Below are 18,535 nucleotides of genomic sequence, written 5' to 3'. Positions count from 1 at the left end.
TAAATCACTACAGCTATAAGTAATTTGATATAGTACTCTTGTGTAATCTCTTATATAGGAGAAATTAAACAGGCATCTTGTTGTGTTTTTTTTTTCCGAGTGGACTTCAAGTTGAAAGTTTATTTTAGTCTGCAAGTTCTTAATTTTAAGAAAAGTTTGTCCGAAGTGCTGTAATGGTTAACCATCATAACGACCTGGTGCCCATGCTTGCAAAACTCTCATCTGAGTTGTATCTCTTGAGCAGCTAAACCTAGTTCAAGCCTTCACAGTTGGCCTAAGAAACTACTTCTGCTTACTCTGCACTTAACCCCATTCTCATTCAATAGAGTATCAAGGAGAGGAAGGAAAAAAGGAGGAATAGCAGTACCTACAGTGGCAACATTTTCATCTGTTTGCCAACCCTACAGATGGCCAAGTGATGCCTAATAATGGGTTGCCTTAAAGGAAAGGAACTCTGAACTTAGGGAACACCAATCTTTTACAAAGAACAGTTATTAATAATAAGATATTGAGCACAGCATTGACCTTATTATACCATTCAGTAAACAAGCTTGACCTTTGCTCAGGATGGAAACACCATCTCTGTTGTCCAAGGCTGTTCATTACACGAACGTCTTTGAAAAGAGTCTAGAACAAAGACTTTCAATGCCTCGGCTTGTAAGATGTACAGAAACATGAGACTCATGAAGAATTATCTACCAACACGATTCTATATATACAGGTTGAGTACTTCTTCAAAATACCTGGGACCAGAAGTGCTTCCGATTTTTTTTTTTTGAATATTGCATTATACTTACCTGTTGAGCGTCCCAAATCTGACAATCCCAAATCCAAAATGCTCCAATGAGCATTTCCTTTGAGGGTCAGGTTGGTGCTCAAAAAGTTTTGGATTTTGAAGCATTTTGGATTTTCAATTTTTGGATCTGGGATACTTAACCTGTATACATGTTTATTATCCATCTTCGCCAAAGAATATTAAGCTCCCTGAGAGTAGAGATTTTGTCTTTGTTCAATTCTTTGTCTCTAGTGCTTAGAATAGGGCCTGGCACACAGTAAGTGCTCAGTAAATATTTGTTAAATGAATGGATGAATATGAATTATTTCATCAATTTCCTAATAATATATTTAGGAATGATGAGAAAAATAACTTTGGTATGTCTATATTTCTATTAATATAGCTAACTGGTATTTTGATAGTATAATTATATTCTGAAAGTAAATTTCCATTTTAACACTGATATTTATTTTATTATCAGATTTAGAAAACATACACATTTCTTTTAAAGTACATGGAAAAGGAAATTTTTACCAAACATGCAGTGTATTTTGATATGATTGGGGCCTTTGAAGCAAAGAACTGTGTGTAGACATAGATCAGTAACAGAAGTGAATACCATAGTATATTGTGTTATGATGTGCCACATGGATTTAATTAGAATTTCAGCTGGGTTTTTTTTGTTTTGTTTTGTTTTTACTGTGGGTCTAAGTGGTTAGATTCAATTTTGTCAAGTACGGTATTTGGTTCATGCTACAAATTTTCCATTTGTTTTTGGGTTTACATAATTCTTCCAATTGTATCAAGAATAAAAATATTTATTTTTTTAAATATTCATAGGTTGTATTATTTATGGTGCAATAATGGGCAGTATTATAGATCAAGAAGAGTAAAGTTAGGAGATTAGCCCTGCCACCAGTAAGCTGTATAAACTTGGACAAGTTTCTGCTTGTCTGTACCACATTTCTCACTGTACTTTGAGGAGGTCAGAGTAGCTGTTTAATGTTCCAATTCTAGACCTCTATGGTTTTTAGATATTCATAAAACTATCTTTTATTGTTATTCTGGTTTCAGGTGATGTCCTTGTTGCTGTGAATGATGTTGATGTTACTACTGAAAACATTGAGAGAGTTCTGTCTTGCATTCCTGGACCTATGCAGGTATAGACATTCTTTTTCTATATTTTATGATGTTACATAAAATAAATATATTGTGCACTATTTTCCTTTTTAAGCTTCTGAAAAGTATCATGTATAATGGATGAGTTACACTGATACTTGCCTATTTAAGAAAATTTAGCTCTTGCTAATACTATTAGCTTTTGGAGATTATTCTAAAAAGAGAGAAAAATATCTACAAGTAAAATTCTACATAAAGCAGTAACAGCAACAGTAATGAAAACATACATAATTGCAAACTTGCCATTATAACTACCATATATGCTTGTGACAATCTAGTTCCTAGAAGAGTTGTTTTAAATAGTCATGGAGTTTTCTGTTCTCTGACTTACTAAGATCACTGTTGCTATAATGTTTTTTTTTTCCAATGTGATTTTATTTTAAAAACAAATCATACAAGTTTCTTGATTTTTTTTTGTTATTTAATTAAGCTTTTCTCCTGGACTTTTGTTTGGCTACTTAACGAATTATTTTTCAATCCTTGTAGATAGAAATAAATTTATTTTATAAAAAATCATTTCGATACCCTAAACATTGACATTGTGTATCGTAGATGATGTTTTTCAGTTATTAGGGGTATTTTGCAAGTGCTATACCTTTTGGTAGCAGAGTATACCATGAATACTCTGTTCTAGATAGCATCAGGAATTAGCGTTCTCTTTTTGGGGGAATAGGGAAGATGATATGCTTTATATGGGTTAGAGCAGGGGTCCTCAAACCCTGGGCCATGGACTGGTAGTGGTTCGTGGCCTGTTGGGAACTGGACTCCACAGCAGGAAGTAAGCAGTGGGCAATGAGCAAAGCTTCATCTGTATTTACAGCTGCTCCCCATTGCTCACATTAGTGTCTGAGCTCCACCTCCTGTTAGATCAGGGGTGGCATTAGATTCTCCTAGGAGCACGAACCCTATTATGATCTGTGCATGTAAGGAAGGGATCTAGGTTGTATGCTCCTTATGAGAATCTAATGCCTGATGATTTGTCACTGTCTCCCATCACCCCCAGATGGGACCATCTAGTTGCAGGAAAACAAATTCAGGGTTTTCACTGATTCTACATTATGGTGAGTTGTATAATTATTCCATTATATATTACAATGTATTATAATAATAGTAGAAATAAAGTGCACAATAAATGTAATGTGCTTGAATCATCCCGAAACCATCCCCCAACCCTGGTCTGTGGAAAAATAGTCTTGCATGAAACCAGGCCCTGGTGCCAAAAAGGTTGGAGACTGGTGGGACAGAGGACCCATCAGGCAGTGAGAGGATGAAGTCGTTTTTGGATTGGTCAGGTTGAAGAATAGAATCCCTGATAAATCAGAATCTCAGTTGCATCTGATTTGAGATTCTGAAATAATAAGGCACATGATGAAATTCCTTATTTTCTGGGAAACAAGATTTCCCTAATGCCCATTTATTTGTTTTAAACATACTTTGTATGCACGTTTGTGTGCGCATGCACACACACACACACAGATGCTCTGTAAATTTAGCTATCTTTGGAAATGTAAAATGGAAGTGCTGGGATAACTATGGTAGCTGAGACCAGCAATGCCTAGGAATGGATAGCGAGATGTAGACGGAGATGGGGTGGTGTTTGAAATAGTAACAATCAGGGGGACATCAGCCAGCCATGGTGCTAGAGTAGGTTGTGCTGTTACCCACTTTAGTCACTAGATGTGGGGAGGTCCAAGGGAGGGTACTAGGGTACTTCAGGGTGCTCAGACAGCAGCTACTTATTGATTAGTGGTGAAGAACTGCAGTATTTTAACAAGTGAGTCAGCTTCCTCCAAGTCGAGCATTATCCCTGAGTGAGGGATCCCCTTTTCTTGCCTATGTTGGTTGCAGGTGTGCTTCCAGTATTGCCAGAGTTCAATCATGTCTATTCTTTCTTCAAAAATATGAAAAGTTATGTTTACAGCAGAACCACATTATACTTATATTTAATTAACTTTTGCAAATTCAACTGTGCACACTTAGCAGAAGAAAAAGGGAGAGAAAGAAATTAGGATTTAAATACTTTGGACCAGTTCCATCCACAATTAACCCATCCTTGTTAAACACGCAAGAGGAGTCAGGTATACATTTATTGTATACACGATTTCTATTAGTATGAAATAATTATACAACTCACCATAATGTAGAATCAGTGGGAGCCCTGAGCTTGCTTTCCTGCAGCTAGATGGTCCCATCTGGGAGTGACAGGAGACAGTGACAGATTATCACGCATTAGATTATCATAAGGAGTGCACAACCTAGATCCCCCACATGCGCAGTTCACAACAGGTTTTGTGCTCCTGGGAGAATCTAATGTCACCACTGATCTGACAGGAGGTAGAGCTCAGGCAATAATGTGAATGATGGGGAGTGGCTATAAATATGGATGAAGCTTTGCTCACTGACCACTCGCCTCCTGCTATGCCACCTGGTTCCTAATGGTTCTGGTACCTGTCCGTGGCCTGGGGGTTGAGGACCCCTGGTGTAAGAAGATGCCCTTGTCCTTAGGAGATACCTGCTGAAGTACTTAGGGACAATGTATTAAAATACCTGCAAATAATTTGCAGGTTCAGCCAAGAAACTTAAAAAATACATATAGAGAAGGGAGGAGTATGGAAGGAAAGGAAAGGAAGACCAGAGAGAAGAGACAAAATGAAGCAAATGTGACAAAATGTGAACAATAGTGCCATTAGATGTGGCATTATGAGCAATCATGGTTCTCTTCTTACAACTTTTCTGTAGTTTTAAAATTTCTAAAATAAAATGTTGATTTAAAAAAGAGCTTTTTGAAATTTTAAATAACAAGAACAAAGGTGCAAATACCCATCTAATTGCTGACTTTTGTGACCCTGATCCATTTCTGCAGCTCTGTGCTCTCATTTATTTAACAGGTACATAATCATGCATGTAGTACATCGTCTCCTCCCATCTTTATCCGGGAGCTTGGGTCCAAATTTTGCAGATGACCAAGACTGATTTCATTTAGTACTGGGCCATATCTGGCTTTGTTAGAGCTTTGGAGGAACCTAATTCCTTTTCTAGGAGAACAGCCTGAAGATTATTAGTCTTGGACTCTTCTCTCTCAGGTAGTTCTTAGGCCTAAAGGAGGGGCCAAAGCCTTCTTAAAGGAGATGATTCTTGAGTGGAATGTTTTAATTTTTATTATTTCCTTGTTACACAGAAATTATACATATACTGTGGAAAAATTAGAAAACAAACTAGTAAAATTTTTTAAATATTTGTAAATCTATTCTCAGAACCCAGAAGTAACCATTTATATCAACATTTTAAAGTGCAGGACTTACATGCAAATCAAATTTGCATTTTAGGAATATATCACTCTGGATGGGGGAGGCATATGCAAGATGGGAGGTCAGGAAACCAGGTGGTTGGGTTTGCAGAAGTCCAAAAGAGAGATGATAAAGGCGTGAGCCTTTATTGACCAGGATAGAGGAGGAGGAGATTAGATTTAAGATAGAGAGGAAGAAAAGAGGACAATACTTTCTACAGGAGAGAGAGAAGTCCAAGAAGCCTTCCAAGTTTTGTCTTGAGTCACTCAGTGAGGTGGCCCAAGAAGAGAAGAGGATGGAGGAGAGATAATCTGCTGAGCCAGTCAGACTCGATTCCCTCAGAATTTTGACTAAGGAGTATTGAAAGCATCTGCCAGCTGTTAGCCAACAGGGAAAAGACGAGACATGCAGAAAGTAGTGTAGATGATGGGAGAGATGGTGCAGACTGAAGCAGAGGTGAGAGACTGGTCAGCTTCCACAGCTGCTGCAGATTCTGACAGCTTCCCCAGGTCCTGTCTGAGAAGAGGATGGTAGCTAAAGGGAAATCAGAGGATTTCTTTGTTTGGTAGACGATTTCTTTGTTTGGAAGAGACATTGCTTTTTAAATAGGATGGGCTAAAGACTGAAGTAGAAAGAAAAGACAAAGCGACAAGACTTTGGAAGTGATGAGTCATAGAGAATGCGTCCTTGGGTCTGAGGAAAGGCTGGGCAAACCTCACAAAGAAGAGGGACATAGGACACGAAGGATCCTGAACCTTGCACCAGGTTAAAGTCTCACCGAGTAATAAGAGAAAACCCTTTATAAGAAGCTTCATGTAAACTCACTTACATTAAGTATCATTTAATAAAAGTTTTTCCCTTTAAAACACATAATATCCCTAATATTTATGTATATCAACTCGTTTTTCAAAATAGCACTTAACTGTTAATTTGATTATCTGTCTCACCCCTTACCATTTTATCAAAGCAACCAGATTTCCTGACATTTGTAGCTACTTAACATGTAAGCTTTTAAAAATGTCTTTTTAAAGTATAATTGTATTTATATTATGGAGCCAACTTTACTTAAATCAGAAGAATAATGGCTGAAATAGTTCCTTAAGGAATTTTAATGGATGGTTCGGTGGTGTGTGTTTTTGTTTGAGTTTTTGTTGTGGTGAGACAAAAAAGTCCTTGCACCACAGAAAAGAAATGATGTTGTTTGCCAAGTATAACAGTAGTTTTCAAGTATGTTGTTTTTCACCAAGCATAGCAAACCAATCTTAAATTTGAGGTTGTTGCTGCTGCCTGAAGAAAATTGGTGAATTTTTAAGTCTATTTTTGGTAGATTTAAAAATTTCCCTTTTTTTTATTTTTGGTAGGTTGCATCCCATCTTTTGACCTCTCCACCCATAAGAATCTCAACTGGGAAAGATGCCTTCCCTGTTCTGAGCTGTGTTTCTTTCTCTGAGGACCCACTTTCTCATCACCACTGCTTATGCACAACTCTCATAGACACTCCAGCTTCATCTCTGTGACACCTGCTTCCCTAGGATGTGACTCATCTCATGCTCCCTCTGATCTGATTTCTCCCCGTCTGTACCACTCACACATCTCCACTCAGAGCTCCTTCCTAAAGCCCAATGCCAGGGGACAATCTTCAGAGCTCCCATCTATGTGTCACAAAGTCTGTACTCAGGAATTCCCCAGAGTTCTCAAATTTCCAGGGAACACCACCAGAGGCTCCCATATACTTTCTTTTGGGTACTCCTAAATCCTCATGCTCAGATAAAGGAATTTGGGGTAGATACCCAGTAGTGGGGTTGCTGGATCTAATAATAGATCTGCTTTTAGTTCTTTTAGAAGTCTTCATACTGTTTTCCATAGAGGTTGTACTAATTTACATTCCCACCAGCAGGGCATAAGCGTTCCCTTTTCACCACGTCTGCTCCATCTATTGTTTTTTGACTTTTTAATAATGTCCATTCTGGTTGGGGTAAGGTGGTAGGTACCTCATTTTATTTTAACTTGCATTTCCCTGATGATTAGTCATGTTGAGCATTTTTTCATGTTTGTTGACCATTTGTATATCTTCTTTTGAGAAATGTGTATTCAAGTCATTGGCCCACTTTTTAATGAGATTACTTTTTTCTTGCTGATTAGAGTTCTTTAGAGATTCTGAATATTAGTTTTTTGTCAGATGCATAGTTTGCAACTATTTTCTCCCATCCTGTAGGTTGTTTACTCTGTTGATTATTTCTTTTGCTGTGCAAAAGCTTTTTAGTTTAATTAGGTCCCATTTATTTATTTTCATTTTTGTTGCATTTGCTTTTGGAGTCTTAGTCATAAATTCTTTACCTATGCCAGTGTCCAAAGAGTACATTTTCTTCTGGAATTGCTATGGTTTCAGGTCTTAGATTTAAGTCTTTAATCCATCTTAAGTTAATTTTTGTATACGATGAGAGACAGAGTTTCATTCTTCTATGTGTGGCTATCCAATTTTGGTGCTTCTTTGAAATGAACGAGTTATCTTTGACCAGTTGGTATCTAGACAAATATTTCCTTTTCCAAGGATAGGTAATTTTAATACTTCATCCCTAAGTACTTTGGCATGTACCTCCTAAGAATAAGGGCATCCTCTTACACCAGGGGTCCCCAACCCCCAGGCCACAGACCAGTATCAGAACTATTAGGTAATTGAGAAGTGGAGGCTACCTTTCCATACTTGTGGAAAATGGCCACATTCTGGGCTCTTACCAATCTTGACATCAGGCCATGAAATTAAAACTGTCTTGATAAAATTGATAATCTTCTTAGAGCCATGTTGGTCTAAGATCCAGCATGTTGATAGCGTTTACTCTCCTTGGCCTTTGTTTTAAAGAACCAGAAAGAATGTCTGAGAGAAGAATATTTGAAATACCACCTTATTTGGAAGGGGAGTTAACTTTGGTTGTGTGAAGTCACTCTTAATGCTGAATCTCTTCCTTCTGTCTTCCCAGATGAGCCAGTGCTGTCAGCATTCATATTGTGGTGTTACTCTTTTTGCACTATCAGATCATACTAATTTCTGGTTTTTGGTGGCCTTTCTTATTTTTATGGTCAGCAATTTAGACTACAATGATTATGTTTAATTAAATGAATTTTTATACAGAACATTATACATTCTTATTCAATAAATATTTGTGGTAATATGTATCAGACACTCTCCTAGGAGCCGAAGATACAAATATAAATAGGATACACAGCCCCAGCCATCAGGAGCCCTCACTCTAGGATGATTTATATATACTGTACATACCTGGGTGTATGTACATGCACAGATCCTTCATTGTGAAAACTGCAGCTGATATTCCCTTGTTGAAAAGTCAACACGTTGTTTTAATTTTTAAAGGTGAAACTGACATTTGAAAATGCATACGCTGTGAAAAAGGAGACATCCCAACCAAGACAGAAAAAGACACAGTCGAACACAAGTGATTTAGTCAAGCTTCTCTGGGGAGAAGAGGTTGAAGGTATCCAGCAGAGCAGCCTAAACACTCCTCATATCATTATGTATCTCACGCTACAGTTCGACTCAGAAACCTCAAAGGAAGAGGTGAGTGTCCTCAAAAGTCCAAGGAAAAAGTAAGGACCTTTTATCGTATTCCCAGTAAATAGTGAGTATATTTGATTTAAGGAAGAGACAAAAATGAATTAACTGTTGTTCTTTAAAATTGTGTATCTAATACTCTGTTATAGATATGAATATTTCATACCACAAATGTTTTTAAAATGAAAACAAATTATTCAGTTATTTCTGTAGGAAAAGAAAAAAGAGGAAGGTATCGTTGCAATATCTTTTAACTTAGAAGCTAAGGTCTTTTTAGGTTTTTTTGATGTGTTTCATTGAAGTATTACTTATACATAATAAAATTCAACAGTTTTAAGTGTACAATTTGATGAGTTTTCACAAATATATTACACTTTTGTAACCAGTATCACAATCATGATATGGGACATTTTTATCACCTCAAAAAATTTCCTCTGTGCCCTGTTATAATCAATCCCCTCCTGCTATTAATAGCTTTTAATGCAGGGGGATGTAGCATTAACTTTCTTACATAGGTTGTAAATAGTTTTTATGTTTTACTTATTTTTTTAAAATTCATTTTCAATGTTTATTGAATACCTACTTTTTGTCTAGCATAATATCAGATACTGGGTATTTTTATTTGCAGGTAAAGGAAATAATCCTAGTAAAGATAAGTAAAATGTTTAAGTTCACATAGCTAGTAACTGACAATTTCTATTTAAGCTGAGATGTTTCCAAATTCTATGCACTTTCTTTGATACCAGGTTACCTTTCAACATCAATGTTTTGAGGCTGTTGTTTTGTTCAAGTTTTATCTTTTATTATAAAAGGTTTCTTGTCTGCTTTGCCTATTCATAATTAAGAAAGATATAGAAATCTCCCCCTCCGATGAGGATTTGTCCATTTTTCCCTCCAGTTCTAAATACTTATGCTTTATATATTTTGAGACAATTTTGTTAGGTGCATTAATGTTTAGAATTATTAAATCTTCCTGGAGAAAACTGAACTTTTTGACATCATGATATGATCCTCTCCACCCTAGTTTGTTTCTGTCTTAAAGTCCTTTTTTAACATTAACGTTTTAAAAATAATATTTAATATCATAGAGCTTTATTTTGTAAGTATTTGAATTTTTTTTCTTTCTTTTTCTCAGTCTGTGTCCTTATGTATTTGACATATCTTTTACACACAGCCTATTTCCAATCTGGCAGTGTCTGTCTTCTAACAGACGAACTCAGTGAGTCCATTTATAGAGATTACTGATATATTTGAATTCATTTCTGCTATCTTCTTTAAAAATTTCTACTGGAACTGCTTTTTCTGTGATATTTTTCTTAACTATTTTTTCGTTGCTTGTATCGTTATTCTTGCTATATACTCTTTCTGTTTTTTAAATGATTACACTTAAAATTTTATCATGATATTTGTCTTAACAGATTCTAAAGTGAAACACTATTTTAACCCCTTTTCAAATAATTCAAAGCCTTTAATACACCTTAGCTTCAGTTACCCTTCCTTTACTCGTGCTATTGTCATCAATATTTTAGTGCTATCTCTTTTCTCCATCATCTATAATTATACTACTACTACTTATTATTATTACATTTTATACACCATAAAATTTATAAATTAAGTATATATTATACAATACATAAATGATATATTATAAAATTTATAAATATAATTATATATTATATATATTTATATGTTTGTTTTTAATATAAATATTATATATTTCATACAGCTGTACCTAGTTTAAATTTACAATTGTGCCTTATTTTTTCTTTACTCACCATCCTCTTACATTGGAAACTGCCCTTATTGGATCATTATTTTCTTTCTAAAACATATATTTTAAACATTTCTTTTTAGTGAAAGTGTGTTGGTGATCAATTCTTTTTGTTGTTATTTATCTGATGATGTCTTCTTTTACCCCTTCCTGAAAGGTAGCTTGATAATTCTAGATTGTATTCATCTGGGTAGGCTACTTGCTATAACAAACAATCCTAATGTCTCAGTGGCTTAACATGATGAAAGTTTAGATCTCATTTCATTTAACTATTCCTGGTCATGTGGCTCAGTGACTCTAGCCTTTCTTCTAGTGTTCCTATTATTCCCAAGGGCTTAGGAGTCCTCTGTTAGATCCTTTGCATCTAGCTGGCCAATGAGAGAAGAGAGAAGGCAGGCTGTATCACATGGGACATTTTGGAGACCTGACTTGAAAGAAGTAACATCATTTCTGCTCATGTTCCATTGGGTAGAATTAGTCACATGGTCTATCCATATGCAAGGAAGTTAAGAAATGTAGCCTTCTTGTGTGGCCAGGAAGAAGATCAAGTGAATACATGGGATTGCTTGTGACACCTAAGTAGATAGTTATTTTCTCTAATCTATTTGAAGATAGTATCCCTTTGTCTTTTGACCTCCATTATTGCTGTTAAGAAATCTGTCAGTCTATCATTCCTTTGTAAGGAATGTGCCTTTTCTAGTGTTTGTTCAGCTTCTTACTCCTGTGCCCAAACTGTTGTTTAATCTCTCCATTGTGTTTTCTATTTAAACAATTATGTATTTATTTTTAGAAGTTTCTGAAAAGTGTTTAATCAGCATTTCAAATCTGCCGTGATATTCCTGGTAGTCTCTTGTTGCTTGCTCGTCTTTGTGACTCTATACTTGTAGACTCTATTCTATATCTGCCCATTCTACTAGCTCTAGTCCTGAGAGGATTCTCACTTGTAATGGCTTGCCTTCTTATGTCCTTGGGGATCTTTGACTAAACTTATTGCTTGATGTTATCTTTGGGAGTCTTGTCGTTCTAATGAGGGGATGCTCTCCTCCAGAGATAATTTGTTTCTTCTGCTTTTGCCACTGACCTAGGATGTTTCAGCCTTACTTGAGGGTATGGGCTTAACACAGTGGTACTAGGCTCAGCTCACCTACCTTGTTCCTAGCCCAGTACTCAGTGTCCTGACGGAAGCTGTCGTGGGAATCAGCCCTCAGGACAGCCCTGCTTCTGTCTTTCTGCCCACCACTCAACACTCCCAGCAGAGGCCCTAACTTGCTCTGCAATAATGGAGGAGATTGGAAGGTTTTCCTTGGAAACCTCTCTGCTTCTTCTTGCATGTCAGCAATTTGACAAGTATGTTCTGGCCATGGATCTGGTTTTACAGCGCAAGGGTCTCTCAGAGCATCTAGTCAAACATAATGCTTTGAACAGAAGTGAGATTTAAAATGTTTTTAACTAATCTGTATCTCTTTCTTTTTGAAATCCTTCCAGTCTGTATTCTCAATGCTAACACTATTTTATCCAAAAGGATGCATTTCCTTGTGTTGCTTCATATATCAAAATTTAGTGAATAATCAAAATGGCAAAGAAGGAATTTACTTAGACACATTTTTGTTATTTTCTGTGTTCTGAAAAATACATACAGACCTAGAGTTAATAATTCTAATTTTTTGTGTGTAGTACTGATCCTTTATATTTTTAAAACAAATGAAATATTTAAGCATTTGTTATATAAAACATACAACAAATTTCCAGGATGATAACATCCTGAATCTTTCTAAGTCATTTTGGAGTAAGATACTGCTAGGACCTTTTGTGATCCTTGCCTTTCTTTCCATGGGAAAGTGTGTAGATGTTTCTCAAAAGAACAGGTTTCTGTCTGTTGCCAGCCCTGTATCAACATTGTAATTAAGAGAGGCTTTTATTCTCATTGAAAGAGTGGAAGCTGCTGCAAATGCATGCTACTAATAAGTGCTTAAAAATACAGCTAATTAAATTGGTTCGGAACCGTAGAGCTTGCCAGGTCTTTAACAGTGTGGCTTTTATTACTGGAATAGAGACCTTCTCAAATGACCTTTTTTAACTGGTATGGCTTAATTTATAACAAAATGTCATAAGGTCATTTTGTTTTCTGTGAGTTACATATTTAATAAAAGCTTATCTTCTTCAGGCTACAAGATTTCAAAATGTAAAGACCGTAAGCTTGGAGATTTTGAAAAACTATTCAAAGAGTATATGGGTTTTTTTTTTGTTTAAAGTAGTGTATGGTGTTTTGGCTAAATGTAATAAAATTATTTATTGGCCAAGATTTAAATATATTAAGTAGAAAACAGAAGATCTTAACTGATATTTAACTTAATTTCTAGATATAAAATAATGTTTTATAACTTTTTTACACTAGAATTACTGCAATAAAATTTTAGTTGTTAGGCAGAGTGTATTTGGCCAGCATATTCTATAGCAATTTGCATATATTGAATGTGCTTACTAAGTATAAAAAGCAGATGTCTCCAATTTATTTATATTTGTCATAATGTAAAAGTTGGCAAGACATGGAGACCATATCATGTAACTATTTATTGTATAGCGAGACCACAGCAAGATATATAATACTCTTTAGAGAGATGGAGAACCAGAGAAAATATATGATACTATTTAAGGAGTTTGGCTTTTCAATAGTGGCAATATTAATATTTATGGATACAGTCATTAAACAGGGCAACTGGAAGCCACTGAATTCTTCATGGTTCCTATCTTAACATTTTCATTTTGCCTGCTTTTAATTTTCCTTGTGAGAGAAATAAATGTTGCTTTAAGTAACAACAAAAAATGAGATACAGAATGCTTCATCTCTTTGTATGAAAGTATTAGCACAATGCACATCCTGACTTTGAAGTTTGTCATTTTATTTCGTAAAAACTATCTGTTTCCTGGGACATGCTCTTCTTGAAAATAGAAAAATATAAGGCATTTTGTGAATTATCTTGTACGTCTAGTATTTCCATGATTTAAAATAAAATATGCTCATTTAAAGTTTGAATTCAGATTAGTTTGTGGTATACACAGTGTCTCTAATTTGACAAATAAGATTTTATAATATTGTGACACTTTTTTCTTATTATCTATTTTATAATTTAGTTCTGTATTCTCACTTTGTAAGTTTAATTGCTGTCTTGGCTTGGATTTAATGATTTCACCAAAAATGTTGAATACTGTCTTTTAAAAAATAATATAAAAGTAATTAAATTTAAAGACTCCTAATAGTTACTTGTGGTACCTGTGTAGCTATGTAACCACAGGGGATGAGAATAACTGTATAGTATTAACAAAGTATAATAAAATATTAGTATTATAAATTATTATTAAAGAGATTAAAGTTTAAAACTGTTTTAAATGAATTGTAGTTTAAATTAATCAGTATCCTACTTAGTATATTATTTGTTATTATGACTAATTTTGGCAGTCTCTAACTTATTTTCCAATGTAGTATTTTACATGCTAGTTAATGTGTTAAAATTCCAAGCATAGTTCTCCCCTTATGTTTGAACAAAACTCCCACTGAAGCTGAAAGGATTCATTTTTTGTTCTTTTCTTAATGCAAAGTTTGAACTTGCCCTGACAAAGATAATGGTTGGAAAATTGGGTGGTTTGATCATTTGTTTCATTTAACAGCAGGAAATTCTTTATCATTATCCAATGTCTGAAGCATCTCAGAAACTTAAAAGTGTGAGAGGGATTTTTCTCACACTCTGTGACATGCTGGAAAACGTAACTGGGACACAAGTTACTAGGTAATAATTTTTATTTAGCTTTAATTCTGTTTTTTTCAAGTTCTTTTATTTCACCCTGACAAATAAAATGCTAAGACAAGTATCTGGTATACAAATATACTTGTATCTACAATGTATGTATTATATACATTATAGTCTATAATGTATGTATTATATACATTACAGTCTATAATGTATGTATATACACGCATATATCTATACATTGTAGATAGCGAGCTCTGAAGAATGTCTGCAGATTTTTGCTTCATCTAAGTTATTTCTACCAGTCATCTATTTGAAGTGTAGATTCTCAACACAGCTGTAGATCTGGGTGTTTTGGCACATTTTAAATAACAGTTGGGCCTATATTTATTATTCTTTCATGAAGGTGTATCTTTTAAGCATGGCATTATTATGAATCTCAGCTTTTTCATGTTTCTGTCTTGATTGTTAACTTCCTAGGCAATACCTTTGTGGCAAACAGAATTGGCAAGAATGACTGAACACCAAAATTGGTCATATAGTTAGGACATATTCTGTTCTTACAACAATGATAGAAAAATACAGAATGTTCTTTAGGAGGGCTATTCATAATCTGTGAATTTTCCTACCCTTCCACCCTTCAAAATCTCCAATGTCTGTTATTCCACACTCTATGTCCATGTGTACACATTATTTAGCTCCCATTTGTCCCTTTAATCTAACTTGATTTAGGTTAAAGGCTTAAAAGTAAGACTTGACACTTTAAAAATGCTAGAGGAAAACCTAGGAAAAATGCTTCTGGACATTGGCTTAGGCAAATAATTCATGACTAAGACCTCAAAAGCAAATGCAGCAAAACCAAAAATAGACAAATAGGATAGATGCATTCATCATCAGCGTAGTTACTCAATGATGGATGAGCAAAATTGATGTCAAACAATTTTATATTTCGAACTCTTAATATAGTCAGTTATAGAGTCAAATACCCATTCCATTGATTTATTAAGCCCTGATGTTGAAATGCCATAGTTAATTTATGTGAGGAAGAGGCTCAAAGCTTTTAGGTTTTGTGTTTTTTTTTTTTTCATAAAAGAAATCTAAGAATTATAAACAATTTTTCTTCCTTAGTATTTCAACAATTTTAGACTTTACAAAGAAATTTTATCTCAAATTTCAACAGCCTCCATAATACTGAGAAAATATCAAGTTGGATTTTCTAGGCTTTAACTTTTTTCCCCCATATTCAGGTAGAAATGACATTTCTATGATTTTAAAAGAGGTAGAATCTACAAGGTAATAGAAAGAAGAATTTTATGTTTTAACTAATTAAAAGTCATGTTTAACTATGTGACTTTAATATAGTGTATATACAAACTGTTTGTTTATTTTCAATACAGTAGTACTGGAGGCTCTATTTAGTTTATAAATTTGGGTTCATAAAAGCATATTACAGGCCTCTTTTTATTTTTTAAAAATCTTTATTGAGATATAGTACATAAGTGATACAATTCACCCATCTGAAGTGCATGTGTAATCCTAAAATTGGTATGGAAACAAAAAAGAGCCTGAATAGCCAAAGCAGTCCTCAGCAAAAAGAACAAAACTTGGAGGCATCACATCACCTGACTTCAAATTATACTACAAGGCTATAGTAACCCAAAACACCATGGTACTGGTATAAAAATAGACACACAGATCAATGGAACAGAATAGAGAACACAGAAATAAAGCCACCTGTCTATAGCCAATTGATCTTTGACAGAGTTGACAAAAATATACACTGGAGAAAGCACACCCTATTCAATAAATGGTGCTGGGAAAGTTGGATAGCCATATGCAAAAGAATGAAACTGAACCCATCTCTCACCATATACAAAAATGAACTCAAGTTAGATTAAAGACTTAAGTGTAATGCCTGACACTATAAAATTGCTAGAAGAAAACTAGGAAACACTCTTCTGGACATTGGCCTAGGCAAATAATTCATTAGTAAGACCTCAAAAGCAAATGCAACAAAACCAAAAAATAGATAAGTAGGACTTAATTAAACTGGAAAGTTTCTACACAGCAAAAGAAATAGTCCAGAGTCAATAGATAGCTTGCAGAATGAGAGAAAATATTTTCAAATTGCACATCCACCAACTAATATCCAGAATCTGTATAAGGAACTCAGACAACTCAACAAGAAAACAACAAATAACCCCATTAAAAAGTGGGCAAAGGACATGAACAGACACTTTTTAAAAGAAGACATACAAATGGATAACATGCATATGAAAAAAATGCTCATCACTAATCATCAGAGAAATGCAAATTAAAAGCACAATGAGATAACATCTTACACCAGTCAGAATGGCTATTATTAAAAGGTCAAAAAATAACAGATGCTGGTGAGGATGCAGAGAAAAGGGAATGCTTATACAGTGCTGGTGGAATTGTAAATGAGTACAACCTCTACAGAAAACAGTATGGATATTTCTCAAAAAACTAAAAATAGAACTACAATTTGATCCAGTAACCCCATGACTGGGTATATACCCAAAGGATAAGAAATCATTATATCAAAAAGATACCTGCACTCATATATTTATGAGTGCTATTCACAATAGCAAAGATAATGGAATCAATCTAAGCATCCATCAACAGATGACTGGATAAAGAAAATGTGGTGTATGTATATACGATGGAATAAAAAAGAACAAATAAATAAATGGAATAAATTAAATAAATAAATGGAATAAATAACAGAGAATGAAATCATGTCATTTGCAGCAATGTAGATAGAACTGGAGGCCATTATCTTAAGTGAAACAACTCAAACAGAAAGTCAGATATTATATATTCTCACTTATAAGTGGGGGCTATATAATGTATACACACATATGTAGAGTGTAAAATAACAGACACTGGAGATTTTGAAGGGCGAGAGAGGAGTCAGAAATGAGAAACTACTTAATGGATACAATGTACACTCCTCAGGTGATGGTTACACTAAAAGTCCAGACTTCACCACCATACAGCATCCATCTATTAAAACTGTACTTGTACCCCCTAAATATATACAAATAAATAAATTTTAAAGTGTACAAGTAAATGCTTTTTGGTGTATTCACAGATATGCGCAATCCTCATCAAAGTCAATTTTAAAACATTTTTCTCACCTCAGAAAGAAACCCTATACCCTTTAGCTCAACCAGCCCAACCCCTGGGCAACTGCTAATCTACTTTCCATTCCTATAGATAACCCTGTTCTGGATATTACATATGAATGGAATCATTTAATGTGTGGCTCTTTGTGACTGGCTTCTTTCATTTAGTATAAGGAGGTGCATTTCATTTAGCATAAGGAGGTGCATTCCTCCTTTTCAGTCTTATTAGAAAGAAAATTTAAGTTTCTCTATGCGGTGCTGCTTTTTTTTTTTTTTTTTGCCTTTATTTTTTCTACTGTAAAGAATAGATGTTATTTTACCTAATATTTAGATTTTGTTATTAACCATGAGATACGGGTTAAATGTGGAAAGCAGTAAATACAGCTAGAAAAACTTTTCTGAGAAGGTAATAAATATGAAAATTATTTTAGGGGTTCCTTAGCAATGTGTGTATCTTTTGTTGCATAAACACTTTTTAAACTATAGTAATATTAGTATACTACAAGAGGCTGATATTTGTCTAAAAGTGTATGCATTTCTAAAAGTATTAAGGGCAAAAGCAATGTTCTGTGTGGAAAAATTCATTTTATAATTTATATTTTAAATTCCACACACTTAAGTTCTCTATATTATCATAGTTCATTATTATATCTTTTTAGAACATATTTAAATTTTTAAAACTTCACTGAAGTATAATGAAGTAAACTGAACATATGTAAAATGTATAATTTGATTAGTCTTCACATAGGTGTATACCCTGAAACTATCAACACAGTGAATACATTCATCACCCCAAAAGTTTCCTTGAGAACACATTTAAATCTGACTTACATTTTGGTTACTTGTTTATATATTCGTGTCCCATACTGATTGTCATCTCAGCTGGGACTACATCTTCCTTTCTTTAGCAAATCATCTTCATAAATAGGCAGTCACAAAATATTTGTTAACCAACTGAGATGAAGCTTTCTCTTTTTTTTGTTTTGTTTTGTTTTGTTTTTGAGACAGGGCCTCGCTTTGTCACCCATGCTGGAGTGCATTGGTGCAAGCATGGCTCACC

At 34.5% G+C, this 18,535-nt stretch overlaps 1 protein-coding gene across 1 annotated transcript in view; it reads left to right on the top strand.

Moving 5' to 3' along the window:
- Positions 1-18,535, top strand: part of INTU (inturned planar cell polarity protein) — an 83,573-nt gene that overhangs the window by 16,283 nt on the left and 48,755 nt on the right. Inside the window, exons 3-5 of the mRNA XM_003264640.3 lie at positions 1,850-1,935; positions 8,612-8,815; positions 14,247-14,365. Coding sequence (XP_003264688.1) covers positions 1,850-1,935; positions 8,612-8,815; positions 14,247-14,365 — 409 coding nt within the window. The remainder of the gene's footprint in view (positions 1-1,849; positions 1,936-8,611; positions 8,816-14,246; positions 14,366-18,535) is intronic.

This window comes from Nomascus leucogenys, chromosome 7b (genome assembly GCF_006542625.1).
Source record: "Nomascus leucogenys isolate Asia chromosome 7b, Asia_NLE_v1, whole genome shotgun sequence".
Classification (NCBI taxonomy): Eukaryota; Metazoa; Chordata; class Mammalia; order Primates; family Hylobatidae; genus Nomascus; species Nomascus leucogenys.
Note: the sequence above shows the minus strand (reverse complement) of the source record. Positions and strands in the feature narration are given on the sequence as shown.